This window comes from Elaeis guineensis, chromosome 1 (genome assembly GCF_000442705.2).
Source record: "Elaeis guineensis isolate ETL-2024a chromosome 1, EG11, whole genome shotgun sequence".
Taxonomy (NCBI): domain Eukaryota; kingdom Viridiplantae; phylum Streptophyta; class Magnoliopsida; order Arecales; family Arecaceae; genus Elaeis; species Elaeis guineensis.
The window spans coordinates 106,635,842-106,661,478 of record NC_025993.2 but is presented as its reverse complement, the minus strand read 5'-3'; the positions used below and the strand labels follow the sequence as shown (position 1 = coordinate 106,661,478).

General features: G+C 37.4%; 1 protein-coding gene across 6 annotated transcripts; it reads left to right on the top strand.

The window, feature by feature from the left end:
- LOC105038329 (serine/threonine-protein kinase STY46) lies at positions 1 to 25,385 on the top strand. 6 transcript variants are annotated; one of them, XM_073258694.1, is made up of 16 exons: positions 17 to 430; positions 1,227 to 1,341; positions 3,357 to 3,436; positions 4,913 to 4,985; positions 5,760 to 5,870; positions 8,458 to 8,508; positions 14,919 to 14,969; positions 16,699 to 16,835; positions 16,936 to 17,043; positions 17,318 to 17,391; positions 19,109 to 19,302; positions 21,514 to 21,609; positions 23,988 to 24,068; positions 24,168 to 24,218; positions 24,672 to 24,812; positions 24,947 to 25,385. In XM_073258694.1, the coding sequence occupies exons 1-16, from the start codon at positions 219 to 221 to the stop codon at positions 25,001 to 25,003; spliced, it is 1,632 nt and encodes a 543-aa protein (XP_073114795.1). In that variant the 5' UTR covers positions 17 to 218; the 3' UTR covers positions 25,004 to 25,385. The 6 variants fall into 6 exon arrangements, 5 of the variants coding, with proteins under 5 accessions (XP_010912401.1, XP_073114800.1, XP_073114804.1 ...); XM_019848050.3 differs by having other exon boundaries at positions 18 to 430; positions 19,109 to 19,284; XM_010914099.4 differs by lacking the exon at positions 8,458 to 8,508 and having other exon boundaries at positions 1 to 430; positions 19,109 to 19,284.
- The last annotated feature ends 252 nt before the right edge of the window (positions 25,386 to 25,637 follow it).

Sequence of the window (25,637 nt, the reverse complement as noted above, 5' to 3'; positions counted from 1 at the left end):
CTCTCTCCTCTCGAAGGTTCCACAAAGGCTCCATTCCAACATTTCGCGCTCTCCCGTTCGCCTCCTCCGCTCCATTAGGACCATTTTGCCCCGCCGCAACCCACCACGCCTGCCCACCCCTATACCGCTATAGGCTCTTCTTTTTCCGCCCTCGCTATCGCCATTGCTTCAGTCGCTGGAACCATAGCTCTTGGCTCCCATCCGACGGGCCCGCCGGGATGGAGGGAAGAGCAGAGGAGGCGATCGAGGAGGTTGGGGAGAGCTCAACTCCGCCGAGGGGGTTCGGTATCCGCGGCGGGGGACGGATCGTGGCGAACGACATCAAGAACAAAATCTTCACATGGTTGCTGGAGAACGGGAATGAGGAGGCCGCCTCCAATCCTGATTTCATGGACCAGCTCGAGGCCCACTTCAGACGCTTGCCCCCCAGGTGAGATCATCCACAGCTCCGGGGTTAATGTGCTGTTTTTTATGCTGGAGTCATGAATCGCCTCACATTATGGTTTGGACACAAGGATTAAAGCCTCGCTCCGGAAGCCTATGGCGAGCCTTGTAGTGCTAGTTCAGAGGCTTGGTTGAAGTGAGCGGGTGCTTGGTTTTGTTTGCTGGGGTTCTTGATGCGTATTTAGCTTGTTTATGTTGCAATGTGGTATTGAAACTGGATGCCATTTTGTTTTCTTTTTCATCTTGTTTAATGAATTTATAAATCTTTTAGTGGAATTCTTGAGATCCTCACGGGATTGTAGCAGTTCTTGTTGGTTCCTGGACTTCCGGTAGAGATCGGATGATGGCTAGCACTCTTTCTCTATCTGAGCAAGCATATTGTTCGCTTTCCTTTTTTGTTTTTTTCCTTTTTCTTTTAAAGTTCATCCCGAATCTTGTTTTGAGATGTTATTAAGGCAGTTGTTTGACTCATTTTCTGGCGGAAGATGCTTTTGAGATAAAGCAAGATTCATCTTTCCAAAAGTCGTAAAACTTGAGTAGTGATCCATGATTGCCTTCTTGTAATGATGTTTTGCACTTTAGGAGCTGCTATTCCTTTTATTTTTGTTGTTGTAAGAAGAGCTGCTATTCCTTTCAATAGCTGTCCTGTCGTTCTTGATTGAATCTTGATGCTGATAAATGGTATCAATTCTTGTTTCCCATTTTGCCCCCTGTCAAAGGCATGATAAAGGTCTCCCTTCTGTTTTTTATACCTAGAAACTAATTTCTTTTGTATTACTCAGTTATTTAGCGGATGTGAATATCGATAGAATGGAAGATGTCCTGTTACATCAGAAGCTCCTAGCGCAAGCCAAGGATCCAGAGAAGCGCCCAGTCTTCCATGTCCGTTTCATGAAGGTACACTTCAACTAACCTTGACGGGGAGCTGTGGTCTAATTCTATCACCAATTTCATAACGGAAACTCTTTTTGTCATTTTCCTTTTCCAATCAAAACTTATCCTAAGCCATCCAATTTTGGTATAAATTGTTCCTTAAAAAGGTAGGACACTAAGATTCTTCAATATCAGTGCATGTAATCCTGATTTCTACAACTGTACTTCATATTGTAGTTCATTAATACTTTGCCTTGAGAAGGTCATTGTATGAAGAGAATAATTAGCATGTTGAGCATCATCTTGGTTGAGGATCATGGTATGATATCTTAAACAGTTCGATCAATGGACAAGTTCCCCCAAAATTTTCCTGGATGGACCAATGATCTTGGTCCAATCTACAATTTTTGTATAATTCATCATCTGGAAACCATTTTGTATCGACTAATGAACTTTCTGTCATTTAATTGAAATATCTTGAAGAAGTGGCACTGTCTTCGTTCTTAGCAAAGGGAAAGACCAAAAGAGGATTATATTTTAGAAGATCTAGTTTCTCCTCCTTGCATATTCACATGCCTTATGAAAACTTTCCATTTTGAGTGAATATAGAGAATAGAAACCAAAAATACATTGGGAGTATGATGATGGAATTTATACAAAAAAGTTATGATACTGTTTGATTTATGGAAAATTGGAGATGCAACTACTTGGGAGTATTTGGCACTAAGTTTTGCTACCATGTGTTTTTTTATGTTATTTAATGAAAAATTCATTTCATTGATGTTATTTAATGAAAGTTTCATTAGAAACAAGAACCCTTAGCATCGGGATGAGCAACTGAAAATAACACTAAGACAAGCCACACAATTTGATGGGAATGTGGTGCAGGGATAAAGATTGGACCACATGCATGATGGTCTAACAATTTCTGTAACTTTAGTGCACATAGCCTTCTATTTTTCGAAAAAAAATGGTTAGTGACATGGGGTAGGCCTATTTATACTAAGGAAATAGGGAAAAGGAGCATGGAGGTTGAAGTTGAAGAACTTTAATGGCTACAGTCAAAATGATGAGATATAGCACTTTCATGAGTTGACTGCCAGGATTTGAGCTTGTTGGTATGGAATACAAGGCTGTGAGTAGGTTTGGTCAGATTGGTTTTTTGGTGATCCAAGATTAATCCAGATTTAAATAGGACAAAACATGAATCCAAGAATGATCCAGGTCTAGTTGGGTTGGGTCAGGCTTTAGAAGTTCATTGGTCGATCAGCTTTTTCAGGTCATATTCGGTCAACAACCACACAAACACAATTCATGGAAAATCTGCCAATCCATCTGCTTTTGGATCCTGAGCATGATTCAATACATTTTCAGATTGAATCAGGTCATCTCTGGGTTGGCTTTGGAGCTGAATTGAGTTAATTCGGTCCATTTACCCTAAGTGATATGAGAATGTATTGGTTTAGGAAGACTTGCCCCCTTTTGAGTTTGAGTTCTGTGAACTGTAAGATTTGGAATCTATGATAGTAGCCCCTCAAGATAAACAACTGCAACACTAACAAGTATGTATAATTTCTCTGGGTCCTGTGGAAGTATCAATTTCACAATGCTTCTTTCCAGATTGCTGGAGCCTTAAACATAACATGTCAAATTTCTTGTTCTCTGTGTATGCTGAACAGCATGTTCAGTCTGGAATATTAAGGGAAAGGATATGCATCAAATTTTAAAATCTGTTTCGACTTGAAGAGGATGTAATAGTACTGAACATGAAAGAGAAAAGCATTCAATCTCTCAGGCATTTAGTTTTAAACTGCATCTTCTGTTGTTGCCCTTTTTGATCCCATTAGAGTGACCACAGAACATGTATTTGTGCAAACAGGGATAATTCTTGGCCAAAATTGTTCCTTATTGTCAAAGTTTTTTACTTTCCAAATTCTAAACCTTCCTATGCATTAAAAGACTTTCTTCTTGATTATTTATTTAGTACATATTTGAGGAAAAATAGGGATTGTGGGATTGACTTTGAACCTTGCTCAAAGTTTGAGGACAAAAATTTGAACGTGAGGATCACTGAGGGCACTGAGGATGAAACAAATGTTGCAGGTGCTCTTTCTGCAAGGTATTTATATATGCCCAACCAAATCCAGTCTTTGCGCTCAAGCTTATTAATCATGATTCATGATATGTACAATTGCAAGGTTGTGATATTCTTAATCTGTAGCATCTAATTCATTTTATTTTATTTTATTTTATATTTGATAACTGCGGGTTTGCTATTATTTTTAGCCATTTCCATTATTATTTTAAATATGAACGATTTCCAATCTTGATGCTCACTAAACATCAGAACTAACTTTTCTTCAAAGTTGCTACCATTTTAGATCACTTAATGTAAATCTGATGTGCCTTCTGTACAATCAGTTTTTATAATTAGATGATGTTTTATCTGCATTTGGGGTTTTGAGTTTTATGGATTTCTAGTAATACTTGCTCTTAAAGTTGTCTGGAGATGAGTTGTACTAGACATTAGCTGCTATTGATTTTTTTTCTTTTTTATTTTTTATAGTTTCAAGGAAAAGACCCTTTTTTTAACCATACCTTGTAAAAAGAGAATTATATGTTATAAAATGATTTAAGTACAGATTCATGATATGGAAAAATTACGATATGTGTTTCTCTTGATTCTTGGGTATACATGTGATAACATGCTATATTCATCATCCAAGGCCAGGGAAAATGGTGTTCTGTTCGTGTTGTTGCATCACAAAAGCTTTATAGAAGGTGACTGACATGCGAACATAATAACTGGGAGGTGGATAAAATAGAAAGACAAAGCTATATCATTTGACCTTCCTTGACTATTATAGGAATCCTGGGTATCCTTTTAGAATGGTTTTCTTTTCACATGAGTAATAATGGCAGGAGATCATTTTATTTGACTTCCATGATGCAGAAGTAAAATGGGTTCATATGTATTGACAGCTTGTGCTCTTCTCCTAGGTAGTCGAACATGAGAATGGTAGCATTGCAGCCCTTAGATTAATGAGTGAGTTATGCACATGGCACTTGATTCAATTTGTTGACATAATCAGAAAGTATTCATATCGGAATGGAATTTGATTGAAGCCAGAAAAGGGATTTGAGAAAGCTATTGTTTTTACCGGCATTTGACTAGCTAAGTAAGGAGGTGAAGGAATTTCCATAAAGTTGACTCTCATGGAAGATTGGTCGGTTCTAGAGTTACAGTGATCTAAAACTAAGAAGCACAAAAATTTACATTTATTTGTCATTCGGTATATTTGTTTTTGGTTATGACACCATTCTCTTATTATGTGAAATTTTAAATGTACTGGAATGGATCATATTATTGCATGGCATGATCCATTGAAACATATTGTTCTACTGCCAATATTTTCCTTTCTTAAAATTTGGTTTCATGGAGTCTCATGAAGATTAAATTCTCTTCAGTTAGTTGTTTTGGCATTGAAACCTTGAAAATTTCATAGGTCATAAGGCTTATAGCATGCTTCAAGTACTTTTTAGATCATTTCTTATGGTAAAAAAATTAAATTCTTTGCATTTTGACAATGTGCAGGCATGATGGTATATATGTCCCAACTCATGAAATAACTTTTTCTACAATTGACAAACCAAAGCTCCTTAGCCATGTAGGTAAAATGGTATTTATATGCTTTTGTGCATAATTGGCTAAATATTTTATATTCCATCCTTTCTGATTTGTAGTTCATAATCAATTTTTTTTCTATTCGGATAAGGAAATTTGCTCATTCCCTTTAAACATAGATCTGGATGCAGGAAATCAAAGATATGCTCTAAATAACCTATTGGTTCGAAGTGTTTCATGTATTTTATTTAGTAAAATGAAGGATTTATCTACATATATTCTGGTTCTATTTAGTATAGGATTGTACTCTCATCAAATCCATATGACAAACTAGTGTTTTAACAATAGTCACTGGACTGCCCAAGTTATGCCTACCATTATGATGACCAAATGCCACATAATCATCGTCACATAATGTCTATTCTTACATTCTGGAATACTGTATATATTGTTTTCTTGCATGCAAAGGTTACCCATATGCGCTAATTTGTGTAGACTCATTGTTTGTTACATGCTTAAGTATTAATCTTATTACTCAAGTAGTTTGAGTTCTATGCTATTATTGTACTCATTTAACATGATAAATGAAATAGATTTTGAATCTTTCCTGAAGAAAACAACATTTTTAATGTGCTTTTCTTATATAGCTTCTTTATTAGTCTTTCTATGGCTTTAGTATTGATGCATGTGCATTCATTCCTTTAGTTCTTTATGATGTAAATGATGCGACTTTTTTCTTTTTTTGCTTTGCTTCCTCATTTCTTATGTTTCAATTGATGGCACCAATGGATTTGCTAATTGTAATATGTTTGACTAGCTGTCTGCTTTGCTATCCAACATGGGATTGAACATCCGTGAAGCTCATGTTTTTTCAACAACAGATGGCTATTCTTTGGATGTTTTTGTTGTAGACGGGTGGCATGAGGAGGTAAGCTTTCTTCTTAGTATTGACATGCTTGCCATAATTCATTGCTATCTTTTTTTTTTTTTTTTTTTTGTACTTCTAGCCCTAATGAGAAATATATCTTTTGACATTCTGTTTAGTTCAGTTTTTACTTATTCTGTTTAGACAAATGATCTATTATGAAAGGAAATGCTAAAACAAGTTGCATTGCATTATTTTTTACGCGATGTCAGAAAAATTCATGTAAAAGTGATAGATATGAAAAGTATACATGAAACTTGGATTTCATTAGCCTATGTTTTATAGTCAAATAGCTAATAAAAATCAGAACTCTGCACAGCAACGAGAAGGAAAAAGAACCGAACTCATTACTGTAGAGTGTTGTGCAATTGATAAATTCTTATGGACTTGTTGCAGCATACTCAACAAGGTCAGTTAAAGATCTAATCAGTGGAAATTCTGTCTCACTGCGAGGCACCTTTAGTGGGGTGCGAGATCACTTATTCTTGGATTCATCTTCAATTCTTCTTTGTCATTTTCATAATCTTGAGTACCTTGAAATTTGAATATGGTTCCATAGTTTCTTATTGCGGGTAAACAAGCCCGCGGACAAGAAATGGCTGTAGAACAGGGAGTAGCCCTCCTCCAACAAGCCTGATGGGTTGCTGAGGCATTCTAGCCAGCAGATCCTGTGCATCCCTCTTGCTGCTTCAGTGGCATAACCATGGTGGCACAACATTATGTTTATTTAACATCCATGTGTTTCACCTTTTCGTGAATTCAACATATACATACCACCTACAAAACATGAATTATATGTTGGGAATGCATGACCTCCAAAGTGGAGCAAGTTACCAACTTCTAGAACATGACTTAGGAAGTTGTTTAGCATCGCAGGCTACATCGAGGCATATGAGTTATGGTTGAGGTTGCATTGCTTGCAATGACGTCCTCACAGTCTAACACCATACAACTATCTCCATACCGGTGAACTTGGTCTTGTAGGTATCATGATCTTTGAAGTTGGGTTTGATTCTAGTTGCCAAGTTGGTGCTCATGTCTAGTATTATGAAGTAGTTTTTTTTCTCATGTATGAGCCCTGTGTGCCTGGCAGGGTCCTGCAGGCCTTTTAAGATGGTTCATTGGGTTCACTAGGCCTTGTAGTGGGGCTAATTTTACCGGGAATGGGGAAATATATCAGGTTATCTCTTGCTTTCTCTATTCATCAATCATGGCATTGAGATTCATCACTTGCATCATGAAGTTGTCCATGGTTGTTTGGAACATAATTATTATTAAGTCCCTTTCTGATTTGTCCTATTGACATTGTTAGATCTTGTGCACTTCTACGTTGGTGAGGTCAAGCTCCAATCCATGGCCCACACTAACCTCAAACACACCAGAATTTCAGGTTGATCCTTTATATCTGAACCTACGCCCCTGTTGTCATTGCGGGATTCATGGTCATACTGCTTCTTGCTTTGCTTCGTGATGAAAGTTTTATTGACATGATTGGCCCATTAGTTTTGACAACACTTGATGCTACCCATATATAACTTTATGATTTTCATTTTTTGCTATATTTTGGCAATCTTGATAAGTGAATAATATCAAGATGGACCACAATATGGGATTATTTTGGCCAAGGTTGATGGCTGGAGAGTTTTTTAAAAAAACAAGGATATTTCAAGATCTTGACCAACCTATAATGACCAAGGCATTCAAATATCAGTGGGGGTATTTGAGATGGGATTAAATTTTATTTCGGGCATTGATTTTAAATTTTTAATGTTTAATAATTGAAAAATTATTTACAATGCTAAAAACCTTGAACATTCTCAAGCTGCATTGGTTTATCAGCTGTGATAATAAGTTTCAATAGCTATAAATATACTGTATTGGTGAGTAGTGCCTCGGAAGTTGATATTTTGGCTAATATCTTGTGAAAGATGAGAGCCATGATTTTCAATTTTTTATTCTTTTTTTTTCCAAGTTTAGCAGTGTTATATCAATCCCATGGGTTAGCATTGATAGATCAATTCCTCTTTCTTGTAACTTCAAGCTTAAAATTTTAAAACTATTTTTTCATTAGCTTGTTGAATCTTATTTAATGCAGGATTAGTGTCTGACTATCTGTAAGTCGTTTTCTGTATTCAGTATTGTAAGAGTCAGAGTTTTTTCTTTTTGTTTTTTTTTTTAAAAAAAGAAAAGAAGTCTTAGGATTTCAGGATAGGCTTAAAAGTGTCCTCATGTGATTTTTAAAGTTCAGATGAAGCAGACTTCTGTTTACTGACAGCATGAAGTTATTAAAAGTCGACTCAAGGTTCCATTTCTGGATTATGGTATCTTTTATCATGAACATGAGTATATATTATCATTTTTGAAGTTCACATATTTGTCCTCTGCTTGTTGCTGAAACACATTGCTGTTAGAAGCTTAATCATTTATCTTTTCTTGTCTAATGGACCATATGATACATTTTCCGCTATAGGCAGGAACATTACCATGTGGACCCTTCAAGATAATTAAGGGACCTTGTGATTCTATTCTCATTTATGATGGGGGTCTTTCTCAAGTCCGTTAGTTGCTGACTTTGCAATGTTATGCTCAGGATACAGATGGTTTGCACAAGGAACTTGAGGGAGCTATTGTGAGAAATGAGGTATCACTCTTGGTTGACCTGAGTTGCAGACCTTCTATTTTCTCTATTGATCCAAACCTACGCCCCTGTTGTCATTGTGGGATTCATGGTCATACTACTTCTTGCTTTGCTTTGTGATGAAAGTTTTATTGACATAATTGCCTCCTTAGTTTTGACAACACTTGATGCTACCCATATATAACTTTATGGTTTTCACTTTTTGCTATATTTTGGCAATCTTGATAAGTGAATGATGTCAAGATGGACCACAATATGGGATCATTTTGGCCAAGGTTGATGGCTGGAGAATTTTTTTAAAAAACGACGACATTTCAAGATCTTGACCAACCTATAATGGCCATGTTGAGAATAGTCACTTCTTAGATTTATGTTTTATCTTATATTGTACCTGAGGAGTAGGAGACCGAGTGTACTCTCTATAGATATGGGCACATTGCCCATAAAATAAAGCATGAAGATTTTGTTGCTCTCTTCTTTCTAACATGATATCAGAGCGACATTCTGGCTAGGGTTCACGCCCACGCCACCATGCCCCCCCTCCCCTTTCCTTCTTTCCCTTTCTCTTCTTTTGCTCATCCCAGTCGCTGCTGCTTCTCCCCTTCTTTTCTTCTCTCCTGTGCGTAGATCACCAACCTGCTGCCGCTTCGCTCATCCAGATCGCCTGTCGCTTGTAGATCACCAACCGCTTCCGCTCGTTCCCCCCTCTCGCTCTAGCAAGAGGCCGCACGGTCCTTGTTCTCAGCGGCACCGGTGGTGCCCTGTTGCTCCACCAACCCCTCTACTGCCCCGTGCAGCTGCTTTGATGCCGCCTTCTCTTCCCCGATGGTGCCCTCCTCGCCTTGACCTCCACCGACAAGACCCTTCGCGTCTGGTCCGCCGTTGACCTCTCCCTCCGTGTTGAGCTTTTCGGCCATGTCGTGGGCGTGTCCGACCTCTCTCTCTCCGTCGATGGCTGCTTCTTTTGCTATACCTTCGATGACCACACCCTCCATCTTTGGGATCTCTCGCAAAACGAGGTCAGCTGCCCTCTCTTTGCAAGAACCACGGTCTCCGGCTTAGTAGATTTTTCATCAACTCTCTCTTCTTTCTAAATATAAAAAAAAAGAAGGGGACCGCAGAGACAACTTTATGAGTTGAGATCCTTCTGTCAGCATTTCTCTCTCTCGTTCCGCTGCGATGGCCTCCTCCTCCTCTGCAGATATGAAGCCGTCGACCACCACTCTCGGAACCACCGTCAAGCTAACGGGGTCCAACTATCTCCAGTGGTCACGTGCCTTTCACTTCTTCGTCGGCTCGCAGTGAAAACTTCATCATCTGGATGCAAATCTTCCTAGTTCAGAAGACAAAGGATTTGCTGAATGGCAGTCGAATGATTATCTTGTTATGTCCATGCTTATTAATAGTATGGAATCTTATGCCAGCTCCAATGTTATTTTTTCTCGAAACAGCAAAGGAGATGTGGGAAGCTCTAAATCAGATGTACTCTGATGACAAGAATGTCTTGCGCATCTATGCGCTCTATGAGGAAATCTTTGCCCTGAAGTAGGGTGGCAGATCCATTCATGAATACTTTGTAGATCTGAAAGGTCGCCTGGACGAGCTTCAAGTATATCAACCTCTCTCTATGAATATCTTTGTTGCAAAGGCCCAACGAGAAGAATTTTTTGTTGCCAAGTTTCTCTCTGATCTCGATGACTCGCTCAGCCATGTTTGCTCCTATATACTTTCTGATCCTGTTCTTCCTTTCTTGGCTAGTGCAATGTCTTGTATGCTTCGTGTCAGTCCATCTTCTTCGGGCAATGACACATCTGTTGCTTGCAGGAGAACATTCAACACACGTTGCTAGCCGTGGTCGAGGACGTGGAAGTGGCGGACGTGGCCATGGCCATCGAAATTCATGGCCACCTTGCATCCATTGTGATCGACAGAATCATTCTTCTGATCGTTGCTGGTAGAAGTTTGGTCGACCAGATGCCCTTAGGCCAAGACAAGTGACTTCTTATTCTGGCCTTAAGGCCAAAGTGGCAAACTTTACTGCAACTGGTGAAACTGAGGATGGATCTATGACTCTCTCAAAGGTCGAATATGAGCAGCTTCTCCAATGTACAGCGTCGTTTCTTCATGTTGTATCCACTACATCAGGTAGCGCTTCTATTGTCATCCAAGGTCATCCTTGAATTCTTGACTCTGGTGCCTCTCACCATATGATAGGTATTTGCTCTCTTTTTTCTTCTCTTCACCTGTCATCATCTCTAGCTCCTGTCTCTATTGCTGATGGATCACCATCTAAGGTTTCTGGCAAGGGTATAGTCAAACCCTCGTCATCTCTTACATTGAATGATGTCTTATTTGTTCCTAAATTTTTTGTTAGTCTTCTTTCAATTAGCAGTCTAACTCGTGAACATAACTGTTCATTCACCTTTTTTTCTTCCTATTGCGTTTTTCAAGATCTCCAGATGAGGAAAACGATTGGTGGAGGGCTTGAATCTGACGGCCTGTATTATCTTTATGCACCTCTTGCAGTGGCACCGAAGGCTTTGACAACAGATTCTCCTTTTTTATGGCATTGTCGGCTTGGGCATCCTGCACCAACCAAATTATCTCTTTTTGTTTCTATTCCCTCTATTTTGAATTGTTTTGATTGTGAGGCTTGCGAGTTAGGCAAGCATCATCGTATCTCTTTTCCTCTTCGTGAAAATAATAGGCGACTTGTTCCTTTTGATCTTGTGCACTCTGATGTTTGGAGTCCTAGCCCTACCACTGCCCTCTTGGGATTTAATTATTTTGTCACGTTTATTGATGATTATTCAAGAATGACATGGCTTTTCTTGTTGAAAAATCATTCAGAAATTTATGGTGTGTTTCAAAAATTCTATAATGAAGTGCAAAATTAATTATCCACCTCTATTAAAGTTTTGCGTACAGACAATGCTATGGAATATGTTCGGTCTACTCCATTGATATCTTTTTGCAGCTCTCAAGGCATTATCCATCAGTCTTCATGTGCTTACACATCTCAGCAGAATGGTGTTGCTGAAAGAAAAAACAGACATCTCTTAGAAATTTCTCGAACGATAATGTCGCATATGTCCGTTCCAAAGCAATATTGGGGAGATGCTATTTTGATGGCATGCCATTTAATCAATAGGGTTCTATCCTTAGTTCTATCCCATAATAGTCCTTTTTCTTGTTTATATTCATTTGTGAAACCCTTTCCTCTTCCACCCAAAATCTTTGGTTGTCTGTTTTGTGCACGCCTTGGGACTGGGCCATGACAAATTGTCTCTTCGCTCTATATGTTGTATCTTTCTTGGCTATTCATATAGTCAGAAAGGTTACCGCTGTTATGACCCATCCCGGCGTCGCCTTTATGTCTCCACCGATGTCACCTTTTTTGAAACACCTTATTTTTATAAGCATTCTGTTGCATCGGAAACATTGTCTCACAACATTCCTCTTCTTTCCTTACTCTCTCCTGTGGATGATGATGCATCTAAGGGTCGCCCTCAAAAGCCTGTGCAGGTGTACACTCAGCACGATAAGGAATAAGGAGTCGATCAGCCCCTGTCGTTGCCAACCTCTGCTAGAGATCCACCATTTAGTGATGTACAATCAGCTCCAATATCTACTCATCCCATTTCTGATTTGCATCTTCCTATTGCTGTTCGGAAAGAAAATAGAACCTCTACTACTCACCTCATTGTTGATACTGTTTCTTATGATCATTTGAGATCTTCTTTTCACACCTTTGCCTTGTCTTTATCTTCTGTGGGTAGTCCTAACAATTATTAGGAAGCTTTCTCTGATCCTAAGTGGAAGGCAGTAATGGATGAAGAAATGGCAGCTCTCATTTCTCGTGGTACTTGGGATCTCGTCACTCCACCATCTGGGGTGAAGCCAGTTGCTTGTAGATGGGTGTTCACTGTTAAATATCTGTCTAATGGTTCTATTGATAAATACAAGGCGCATTTTGTTGCAAAAAGTTTCACACAGACCTATGGTGTCGACTATTTTGAGACCTTCTCTCCTGTTGCTCGGCTCAACTTTGTTCGGATTGTTTTCTCAGTTGCTGTTAACTTAGGCTGGGAGATGTTATAGCTATATGTTAAAAATGCCTTCTTGTATGGTGGTCTACAAGAAGAAGTGTATATGGAGTAACCTCCCGGGTATGTTGCTCGGGGGGAGAGAGTGTGCAGACTCAAGAAGGCTATTTATAGTCTAAAATAGAGTCCACGTGCGACATGCCTAGTTTAATAAATTTTGCATAGTTGTTGGGGCTGTTGGTCTCAGAAGAAGCCACTCTGATCATTCTATGTTTATTCGACATAGTCCTGCCGGTCTTGTTGTTCTCATTGTCTATGTCGATAATATTTTACTTACAGGAAGTGACAAAAATGACATTCGTATTGTTCGGGAATACCTGCAACAGCAATTCGCTATTAAGGATTTAGGCCGACCTAAATATTTTCCGGGCATAGAGTTTGCATTCAGCAGAAAGGGTGTGTGCCGTTCCCAGAGAAAATATGCATTAGATTTGCTGACAGAGACAGATCTTCTGGGATGCAAACCAGCTGAAACTCCTATTGTGACTCAACCTGATTTTTGGAACTCAGAGGCAGAAAATTTTCATGATGTAGTTCGTTATCGTAGGTTAGTTGAAAAACTGATCTACCTCACTGTTACTCGATCGGACATCTCTTATGCTGTTGGCTTAGTCAGTTCATGCAACAATCAAAGGTGTGTCACTGGGAAGCTGTGATCAGAATTCTGAGGTATATTAAGGGATCTCCTGGAAAAGGCCTATTGTATCAGAGGTGTGGTTACCTTCGGGTAGAGGCCTTCTTCGATGCTGATTATGCTGGGTCAGTTTATGATAGGAGATCCACTTCTGGCTATTGCACGTATGTGGGAGGCAATCTAGTTACCTGACGGAGTAAAAACAGAATGTGGTGGCTAGGTCTAGTGTTGAGGCTGAATATCGAGCCATGGCTCATACCACATGTGAGATTATGTGGCTGAGATCGCTGCTGCGTGACTTAGGTGTCTCTCACACAAAGCCGATGAAGCTGTTTTGTGACAATTAAGCTGCTATCTATATTGCTAGCAACCCAGTCTTTTATGAACGAACCAAGCATATTGAAGTTGATTGCCACTTTGTTCAGGATGTTGTTATGTCAGGGATTGTTGAGACTCCTCACATTACTACTCAGGAGCAGATTGTTGATCTGTTTACCAGACCTTTATATGCTATTCGGTTTTCTTATCTTTGTAATAAGTCGGGCATGCTTGATATATATGCTCCAGCTTGAGAGGGAGTGTTGAGAATAGCTATTTATTGGATTTATGTTTTATTTTATATCGTACCTGAGGAGTAGGAGACCGTATGTACTCTCTATAAATATGGGCACATTGCCCATAAAATAAAGCATGAAGATTTTGTTGCTCTCTTCTTTCTAACAGAGCAAGGCATTGAAACACGGTGGGGCTATTTGAGATGGGATTAAATTTTGTTTCGGGCATTGATTTTAAATTTTTAATGTTTAATAATTGAAAAATCATTTACAATACTAAAGACCTTGAACATTCTCAAGCTGCATTGGTTTATCAGCTGTGGTAATAAGTTTTAATAGTTATAAATGTACTGTATGGTGATTAGTGCCTCTGAAGTTGATATTTTGGCTAGTATCTTGTTAAAAATGAGAGCCATGATTTTCAATTTTTTATTCTTTTTTTCCAAGTTTAGTAGTGTTATATCAATCCCATGGGTTAGCATTGATAGATCAATTCCTCTTTCTTGTAACTTCAAGCTTAAAATTTTGAAACTATTTTCTCATTAGCTTGTTGAATCTTATTTAATGCCAGATTAGTGTCGACTATCTGTAAGTCCTACTTTAGATGTGAATTGTGTTAGGAAATTTTGAAAGCACTGGAGTTGACTCTTAAATATGTTTTGATCATTTTCTGTAATCAGTATTGGAAGAGCCAGAGTTTTTTTTTTCTTTTTTCTTTTTAAAGAAAAGAAGTCTTAGGATTTCAGGATAGGCTCTCATGTGATCCTTAAAGATCTGATGAAGTGGACCTCTGTTTACTGACAGCATGAAGTTATTAAAAGCCGACTCAAGGTTCCATTCCTGGATTATGGTATCTGCTATCATGAATATGAGTATATATTATCATTTTTAAAGTTCACATGTTTGTCCTCCACTTGTTGCTGAAACACATTGCTGTTAGAAGCTTAATCATTCATCTTTTCTCGTCTAATGGACCAAATGATACATTTTCTGCTATAGTCAGGAACATTACCATGTGGGCCCTTCAAGATAATTAAGGAGCCTTGTGATTCTATTCTCATTTATGACAGGGTTCTTTCTCAAGTCCATAAGTTGCTGACTTTGCAATGTTATGCTCAGGATCCAGATGGTTTGTACAAGGAACTTGAGGCGGCTATTGCGAGAAATGAGGTATCGCTCTTGGTTGACTGGAGTTGCAGACCTTCAATTTTCTTTATTGATAGATGATTAATTCCATCACTTGTACTTTTCATGAAATATGGATCACTCTCTTTATTGTTTTTTTTTTTTTTTATAATGCTACTGCTGTTTTGCTTCAGATTGACTAGTCTAAGGAGAAGAACAGACCCCAAGCTTCTTGAATACTCAAGTCATGGAGTTATTCCCATGATTTCCTTCTGAAGCTCTAGCCTCTAGGTGTAATTTTTTTGGAGTCTGCAATGAATGCTTGCACATCCTATGCGTTTAGTTGGAAAAAAGTTTTTGCATTTTGTTGGTCTATAGGAGGATACATGCAAGAAGAAGGATCCAGTTTTTCAGGTGGTCCACTTATGTTTCCAATAATTGGCCATCATTATTTAACTTGACCTCCAAATTCCAAAACATAGCAAGAATTGAATGTTTGAGCACAGCTTAGGAAATGCATTCATTATGTGGATGCAAGATCACATTAATCATAAATGACCAATTCACAATTTGCTTGTTTGCTTCTTTATTGATCTGTAAAAATATCTAAAAAGACCCTTCTGTAATGAAATTTTTCTTCATTGGAACTGATCATGAATTTTGATAAAGATCATGTTCTCTAGAGTCTAGATTCATCACATTGCCCAAAAATGATCTTCTGCACGAGATGGTATATTGTGCGTATCCCTACTGTGCATAATTAGCAACATATCACCTCGTTTATTTTATATGGTTTTTGGTAACATGTATGTAGTATAGATTAGTTCAGTTATGCTGTAATCTGGTGTTCATAACATTGGTTGCTGTGGACTCATGCAAACACAGCATACCTTTGGTATGTAGCAATTCTATAGCTTAATATTGCAATCATCGCATACTAATAGTTCACTAATATTCAGCATATGCACATTTCACCACATAGCTTAATGAAACCTTTGTGGAATAATATGCTTGTCATTGTGCTTATTCCTTCCATAATCTGCATCATCTGGGACTTCATAACCAGGATGACTTTGGCTTATGTATCCTTTCCTACCTTATGAAATGTAAGGATTGCATATGACAGGATAAAACCTGCTTCATTTAACTTTATTCATGATTATTTTTTTGCCTTGCCCTTTCTTTCTTCTTTAGCTTGTCTGGTTGTGATGAATGCTTCATGCATGATTGTTTAACTAAAATATACTGGACATATATCTGGCATCCATCCTGATTTTGCCATCATGGTTAAAATTTATTCATAAAGTTGTCGATGGGCTGTGCTAAGACTAAACAAGGATCAGCTATTCAGCCTTGACCCAGCCAAGACACAATTCTGAAGCCTTAACTTGGCCTAGGCCCATACACACACATATATTAGACTTGACTTACTTAGGATAGTGTTGCCATCAAAAACAGTGTACATGAGCTTCTCGGGCCTAACACTAAAAATTCAGTTTACACTATTGGAGTGTGCAAGTTTTCTAAATTTATGGAATCATCTTGCTGCGCTTTGCTCCATCTTTTCCTTCTCATAAATACATATGCATATATATGTCAAGAAAGATATGTGGCATTATTTATCACAGTGAACTCTTACAGTATCTCATTGTTGTCTTTTAGGCTTTTACTAGCCGGATTGCACTTAAGATCTTTTAGTAACTATTTCAAGGTTTATCTTTACCTGGTTTGTAGGTTGCTGAATCTGTTACTAATGGTGTTTTGGAGAATGTAGGGGCTGTGGGCTGGCTCATCTCATTCTTCAGCTGCAGAGTACATGTTTGCCACGCAACCAAAAGTTGATGCATGGGAAATTGACAAAAGATTATTAAAGATGGGAGAGAAGATTGCAAGTGGATCTTCTGGGGATATGTGAGTCAATTTATCAGCTAAACTTTTCATTGCACCAATTACGTATTATTTTGCATGTTATAGTTTTCAGCTGGTGACCTCAATCTAAATTTATGTACAGGTATCATGGAAGTTACCTCGGACAGGATGTTGCTATTAAAGTACTAAGATCTGAGCATCTAAATGAAACTGAGGGGGCAGAATTTACTCAAGAAGTAATGATTTTAAGGTAAATTATTAATATATTACATCATTCCAATGGAAAATTTGTCAAATCTTGTAATGTCCTGGATACTACTCAGAGCAGTTTATAGTGCTTCCTAGGGTAAGAATTATGATGTTAAATCCCTGTTCCTTTTACTTTTTCCTACATTTAAAGTCACCCACATTTCTTGTTTATTCTGCTAGTGCTTTGCATGCGCTTATGATAGGCAGTTGTTTCCTGGCCATCCTCTCTCTCTCTCTCTCTCTCTCTACTTTGAAATCTTTCTGTTTCCTTTCAGGGAGGTCCAACATGGAAATGTTGTTCGATTTATTGGAGCATGCAGGAAACCTCCACAGTTCTGCATAGTAACAGGTAATATTTTATTGGCATCAATTAAAAGTTCATGCTGGAAGGCAAAATATAAACCAAATTATGACCAGAACATCTCAACACTTCTAGATTCACTTAGAATAGCTTGTTGTTAGCTAAGAAGAATGCTCTGTCCTTAGGTATCATCATGGCTTATATTAGCTTGTTACTGCCTAAGATTTTCCATGCATAGTGTCTGTTGGTGGCTGTCGTAGTATCATGATCTGATATGCCATTCTTGTTGTTGTTCAGCATAGATGTTCATCCTTTGGGAGATATTTGTCTTTCAACTATGTGAACTGATGTGTTTAGCATTTTTGGTTTTGTAGTGTCTTTTGATTTGCAGACTTTAGATCCTCTTGGTTCATATTGATAGCCATTTAATTAGACTCATGGTTGGTAAAATCCTTTTAAATTTGGATTTCACTAACTGTAGCATATGCCTTCCCTTTATGCTTATGTTCCAGGTTGCAAACTTCTTTATATGACACACGCCTTTTTGTGTGTCTTTGAAATGTGCTTTGATGGGGCATGTGACTGAAATGATACCTGTTTCATTGTCATAAAAATTCCTAGTTGTCTGATAGAATGATGATGTGACCATTTCTGATATGTATTATATTGAAATGCAGTAGAGATATAAGATGTTCAATTGACATATAGTTGAACGTGAAAGGTACCTCTTACATGTATGTTTGATCTTCTTTTCTATATAAACTCTGACCGAAGGATGGCTGAACTGTCACGAGCTATCTAGTTTGGGGTGTACCAAGCCATACCAGCGGTGGACCGGGACGGTTCCGACAAGCAAAATGAGAAACCGGTGACATAGAGGGAGAGGGAAAAGGAAAGAGAGGAAAAGAAAAGGAGAGAGAGAGGGGGGGAGGGAGAGGAAGAGAGAGGAAGGGTGGTGGATGGCTAGCGGAGGTCCAAAGAGCTGTACGGAGGGGCGAAGGAGGGGCTCTGCCTCCAGTTCTGCTGTTACGTTCGAAACAAGGGTCCTGGTGGAGGGCCCTTTTTTAATTTTGAAAAATTAAGTGAAGTCAGCAAGAGCAACCCCCTTGCCGACTTCACTTAGTCATTGCTCTGAATTACCTTAAGATAAATATTACATAAGGTTTATAATCATCAATTTTAACTTCAATTTGCTATCTTCTACTATTGTGTATTGATTATTGAGCTTTGTGAATTATAAATATCATATTTGTAGTGCTTTAGGCATATTAACCTCAAAAAGTGTTTTGTGATCCAAGGATATCACTTTTCTGGAGGTGCCACGCAATTTCATTTTTCTTGTCTTTTTCCTCCTCATTGTGTTCCTTTGTAAGTCTTATCAAACAATTCATTTCTTTGTGCATCTCTCTCCATAATCTATTGATAATACTGTTTTCATGTTTGCAGCATTCTCATTAAACCTTTTCCTTTTAACACTTAGAAAATATTTAGTTTCCTAATAGAAGATTTTCTTTTCAAAACAATTTCTAGTTATGGTGTAAGGCTGTTTTAGCAGTCCCATCATCTGCATCAGGAATCTATTTTTTGCCGGTTGGTATGTGGGAAAAGTTTTTGTCTAGAAATGTTTGTATTTTTAGATTCCATTTTGATTCTTCTGCCTTTTCTTATTGATAATAAAAATCCTCTATACTGTTATTTCTCACTACTGATTATTGTCAAGCAATTTCATGCTTGATTTATAATGTTGAAATTCTTTATCTTACAGAGTACATGTCTGGAGGAAGCCTCTATGACTTTCTGCACAAGCATCATAACATCCTTGAGCTCCCAGTTCTGCTGAAGTATGCACTGGATGTTTGCAGAGGAATGGATTATTTGCATCAAAAAAAGATTGTCCATAGGGATTTGAAGACAGCTAACCTGCTGATGGATAACAATCATGTATGTTGCCCTATGAATGTAAGAGTGATAGAATTGCTGAATCCTCGAATGCATGACCTTCATCCCTCTAAAATTATAGTGATTTAAAATTCTCCAAACGCATGCCATTTCTATGAAACTGAATGAAACTTAAGGAGAATCTGTGAGTCATATATTGACAATAAGCTGATCGCATGACTAATGATGAATTTGTAACCATAGCCATGCAATTTATAGATAATCTATTTATTGCAACAGTCATTTGTCAGCATTTGTTGTTTCAACAAAACTGTGGGTGAAGTAATTTAGCATTCATCACAAATGACTTTTTCTTTGTTGAGCATCTGTAATAATTTCCAGGATATGAAACATGATACAAGGATAGAAACAAAAGAAAAAAATTGGAAGAAAAGTTTGAGCATAAAACCTTCTAGAACATGAGGCATGTGGGTATTGCATGCCTGTTCATGTTATATATGACTTGAGCAGAAGGAAAAGTTAGATTTACAACTGCTAGTGCTGGTTTGAAGATTATTAGGGCTGAATGAAATGACCTGAAGAATCTTCTTATCCGAAGGTCATGGCCTTGGATGATAACTAGCTGTAAGTTAGGATTTAGTATAGCCATCTTCAAATTGATTGGATAGCCTTTAATTTATGTTTAGTCTTGATGCTGAGTAGAAAATGTAGTTAACTATATCCTTTGTTTATATCATTTTCTTTGTTCTAAAAAATCTGAACTTGATATGGATATAACAGTTCTGCTTTGGAAAAACATCTGCGGGACATGAAATAGCCCATTAACTATGTTCCTTGTGTCTCCTCATATTCAGACCAATGACTCTGTGCTAGATTTTAGTTGTATGCCAGTAAGTTAGATTTAGACTAACAGAGAATATTCTGAATAAAATTTGTGATTAGAAATTTCCAGAATCTGATTTAAAGATGATAGTTTAATAATATTTTGATTTTTTTAAATATTGTTGAATAACTGATGTTTCTTTTATAGCAATTGTTATGTCCGGAAATGAACTAATTTGAATCGCGAAGGTTCAAAAAACTTGTTTTTTGGTTGTAAAATGTAACTGTTGTCATGAACTTTATGTTGTAATCCTCCCAAGGTTCTTAAAAAGGTACTTTTTTGAGTTGGCAAATATGAATTTTGTTAAGATGTTCTCAAGTGTTGATGTTTTATCATATGGAGGACATGTTGGTGCTGGTTAAGGTTTTAATCTTTTCTACATTGTTTGAATGAGTGACAGCGGTTCTGGTGACATTATTGGGAGTGAGAACAATATTTTCTTGGTTTCATCTCCATCATATCTTAGTCTCCTTTTATGTCATATTATTGTAACCTTCATACTGTTTTTCAAACTACATTCTTGACAGTGCCTGTTATAGCTCCTGCTTTTCTGATGTTTCATTTAAACAGCAAACTCAGTCCAATTTTAGAAATTACATTATAAAACCAAATTGTTGAAGGTTGTTAACTTCCTATTCATAAAACTATTACTAATTTCCATCTACTGAAATTTGTAGCTTGTGTCACAAACATATAAATAAAGGAGCTTAAATAGGGATTTTGTTGGCTATACCTTATTCAGGTGGTACTAGACTGTGCTGTAACACTTACTTGCATGGCTAATTGTTCTAAGAAAAATGTTGTTTTCTTGAATTTGCCATTCTTAAGCTCATCAAGAGCACAACTTTGTGTTCTATAAAGCTTGATTCATCAGAGAAAACAGGAATTAATTCTTAACTAAAATTGCTTCCTTACTATGCTTATTCAGGCCCTCTGTTGGGAATTTAATTTACCTACTTTGGATCTCTTCAAACTCTTGCAAATCCTGATGGGTGTTGTAAATGCTCTTTGGCATATGGTAACTGTATTATGGATAAGTTTGCAGTGATGTTGGTAATCCCCAGGAGTTGGAGGTCACTGTAGACCATCATATTGAGGATTGACCCCCATTTCTTCTCTAGGTAGGGAATGGAACATCTAACTATGATTATCCTTTTAGGATGGGGAATAAAATTAAAAAACAAGGAAACTGTATTCACGTTATGGAAAAGTCATGAATTGCTTTGTATACAACAAGATATGTTGGAACCATCCCACACCCCTGCTGACCCAGCTACCAACATGCAAAAAAGAAGAAGAAGCCCTTCAACAATTATCAAAATTGTCAAAGCATTTCTTTATAAATTTTTAACTAATAAATGATATATTTTGTTCATGTTCCCATTTAGGTTGTGAAAGTGGCAGACTTTGGTGTTGCTCGGTTTCAAAATCAAGGGGGAGATATGACGGCAGAAACTGGAACATACAGATGGATGGCTCCGGAGGTTTTTCTTCTTTCAATAAATGAAGCACTTCTTAGATCTTTCTTCACTGGTATCACATATTTGGAGCTATAAGATATCAAATCAGAAACTTGTTAATAAAAGAGATTAGGCCTGTAGACATTTGGTTTTTCTTTTTTTTTTCATTTTCTTTAGCTATATTTGAGGCATAATGGTACCTAGCATCAGGCTTAATTCTATGGCTATTTAACCGTGGTCGACACAGACACATAAATTCATTAGTGAAAGTTGACTTCGATAGTATATGTCCTGCATCATTGCCGGGACTGGATTTTTTTTCTTCCCGTATGCTCTACAATCAACGCATTTGATATACCTTTATTCTTCTATTAATCCCATTCTTCTCTGGAAAAGAGTTTCTTCATAATCTCTTTTGGCTGCAGTTTGTATTAAATTCAGCTATATTTTTTGGCAAAATTGAGTTTATATTTTCTCTGTGGACTAGATGATTGAACTTATCAAAATGCTAGAGAACTAGTTAACTCTTTGAAGTGGGGAAAAACTTTGAGCTAATTAATAGCAAATGAATGATATGGGAAAAAACACATTTGAAATGTTGAGAGCCATGCATCAAACTTTATCTTAACTATTCAGGGCTGGCTTTGTTTTTCCTCGTTCGCTGAGCATTTTTATTTATGACCACCCCTTCTGTATTTTAAGCTTTTTCGTATCCTCCCTGGCAACTACTATCCATAACATTTTAGATCTTTTTTCTTTCTTTTTTTTTTTTAAAATAAAATGCCCCCCTTACTATAGCTTCTTCAGATCTTTCTAATACATGCTTATAGCATCTCAATTGGTTCTCTATCACTTTGCTTTTAATTTGCAGAACTTATATATCTCTTAATAATATCATATTGCAATCTAACCTTTCCAAATTTTGCCACACATCCCACTCTCTCTCTCTCTTCATCACTGTTTTTATTTTGTGGAACTCCTGCAGCTCCTAATGAAATCATTTTGCAATGTAACCTTTCTAAATTTTACTGTGCATTCATCTCAACATTCTCACATCAAAGATGACCGTGCCCAACATTTTGACTCATACTACATGGAAACAGTAGGGGTAAAGAAAACCTGAGTCATATTTCACTATAAAATTGCATCAGTGTGGCTCCTATGTCATAATCTTCTCGACCAATTCTTGTTGCATTAGTTCCTGCCGAGATACTTGCAGACTAGAATTGACAATGAGGACAATGGAACTTAAATTTTGCAATTCCACTGGTGTTTGTCTAAAATCATCTATTCTGAACATAAATGTCTTATTTTAGTGGCAAAACATGCATGAAAGCATATCAGACAAAATGAAACATGAGATTCCAATGAAACTTATCTAGGTAGCAACCCTGAAGCCACATCAGAATAGATAAGATGTTCTAGTTGAAGTTTTAAACAAGCATTTCATGTGAAGCTATTACCGCTACAAATCTTTATTTATTTTTAGGTGAAATGACTTCCAGACATCCTAGCCTCTCGATTTCTCTTTTCCTGAATGTAGAATTAGTTTTGAAGCTTAAGGTGCATTTAGTTTTCAAACTTAGCATGTCAAGTTTTTTAAAAATAAATGATGCCTAAGACATCAAGTTTGCATAAACTGGAAAAAGAAAAGAGTGCATGCAAAAGAAAAAAGAGAAAAAAGACCCCAAAGAAGGTACTCCTGGTGAATTGGTGGATTTTTTTCCCTATTTGCTGTTGTTTAGTAGAGGGTCCAAGCATTAGTGGAGATGGAGAGGGAATGTCAACCTATATCTGGTGAAAAGGCCAGGAAAAAAGTGTTTGTGTGTGTGTGTTGTGTGTGTTTTTGCATGAAGCATACATATATGTTTCATCTCAAATGTAGAGATGTCTTATATTTAGATTAGCACTGGCCACAGAGATGATAGGAGCTTTTTCAGCTTGTTAAGCGGAGCGTAGCGCAACCCAAATCGATTCTGATTAAATCTCGATGTATTTATTTTGGTGAGATGTATTACCTTTGAGGCATGAGTGCTTTTCTAGAGTTTTTTTTTGTCTTGTACTCTGTAATCTCCATGTTTAAAGATAGTGAAAATCTCTATCCTTCTCCGCCCATGGTTTTTCCCTTTGATCTAAAGGGTTTTCCACATAAATTCTGTGTTTGCATTGATCTTTATTTCTTCGATTTCTCTTGTATTGACATCTTGATACAACATCAGGTTATGCCTAATATGGCTAAACTGGGTTTCTTCGTTTTCTTCGTTTTTCTATTGTAATTGAAAATTATAAACTGGGTTTCTGTTTCTTTCTGATCTTGCATTACCTTGAGTGTGGTATCATAGTTCTTTGTTTTTCAATGTCATGCATTATTTCTGATTCATATGTATTTCTTCCCTCTCTAGGTTATAAATCATCAACCTTACAATCACAAAGCAGATATCTTCAGTTTTGCTATTGTGCTTTGGGAACTTGCAACGTCAAAGGTACTCTGAAATTTTCTAATATTTAAATTAGTGAGATCAAAGGTTGAAAACATCTCTTTCGTCTGTATAGCTGTAAGTTTTGATGGGGTTGGCATGCAGATCCCATATGATAACTTGACACCCCTGGAAGCCGCCCTAGGGGTGATACAGGTCTGTTTTTTCATCATGCGATGCTTCCATTTCTTTTACATTAAGATTTTATGTAGAACTGGAGAGCTGTTGTGAATGCAATTTTGTTTTTAAATAAGTTATAATATCTTCCCTTTTAATTTTAGTATCTGCATGTTCGTATAATTTTTGAATATAGTGGATTGCCTAGAATTACAACATATAATAGGATTTTCCTTTCTGGACTCTTTCCAACATGCATCATCAAAAAGAATAGAAGAAATAGGAAAAAGGGAGGCGACTTGAATTATTTGAGAAGGGATCATGCACTGTTTTGCTTGTTTCAGTATTGTTTGATGATAGAATTGCAAGGAATTATGATGGCTTTTGTTTGTGTTTTTTTTTTTTAATGGACTTGTTAACAAAGTGAAGCTCGACCCTTTGAGTATTCATAATCTGCAGTTCTGTACAACTTTTCTCTGTTACATAATACAGGGATCGCGCCCAGAGCTTCCAGAGCGCACACACCCTAGACTGCTAGACTTGATGCAGAGATGTTGGGAGACAGCTCCTGCTAAACGGCCCTCTTTTTCACAGGTCATAGTTGAGCTTGAGGAATTCTTGAAACAGGTTCAGGTACCTTGCTAGGAATTCAGGTTATCTGGAAGAGGGCGCACCTTTATTAACCTTAATTAAACTGCCTCAAAGCTAGATTGCAACCTGTCATTGATGTACTTATGCAGACTTACCTTTTCTCGTCATTGCAACAGGAAACTGCGGGAACAAGCAAACAAGAAATAGATGGTTTAGAAAAATCAAAGAAATAACTGTTCCATATGTAGATTAAAGGCAGTCTTTGTGAATGAAGTTTAAGAGCGACGAATCTAGCTGGTACTCGCTGCATCAACATTGCAATTTTTCAGACTACCACCACCGATTTATGTTGTGCCACGGTTCTTCTGTGGGTTTCTATCTCAAAGAAGCATATGTAGAGCCAAGTTTATAGTCTGGCTCAGCTACTGGTTCATTGGTCACAAACCACACTCAGTACACGATGTTGGTGGCTACTGTGAATGTTCCATTTCCCCTATTATTCTTTTTACAGGAAATTATGCACTGGAGAAAAAACCAGTATTGTTATACTTTCAGTCTGCTGTATTTTTGAACTGGACTGTGAATTGACTGATTTGGCTAATCAAATTACTTGGTTTTTGGCTGCCTTGCCTTTTTTAGCTTTGTCATTTGCTTGGAAAGGATTTGTTTTTAATGAAATATACAGAAACTTGCTTCACTATAGTGAATTAAACTAATCAGCATTATTTGAGCAACAACAAAAAAAAAAAGGGGAGGGCAAAGTTGATGGTTTTCATCAGTTGCAACACAATGAGATTCACCAGTTGTAGTAAGCTGGATGAGCCGATGGAAATTCCGAAGACGCGTGCAATACGCGACAGGCCATGA

Coding starts and splice junctions, on each gene's coding strand:
- LOC105038329 (XM_073258694.1), top strand. CDS start 219: ATGGAGGGAAGAGCAGAGGAGGCGATCGAGGAGGTTGGGGAGAGCTCA. Junction 1,342..3,356: donor TCCATGTCCGTTTCATGAAG/GTACACTTCAAC, acceptor CCTTGCTCAAAG/TTTGAGGACAAAAATTTGAA. Junction 19,303..21,513: donor ATGTATGTTGCCCTATGAAT/GTAAGAGTGATA, acceptor GTTCCCATTTAG/GTTGTGAAAGTGGCAGACTT.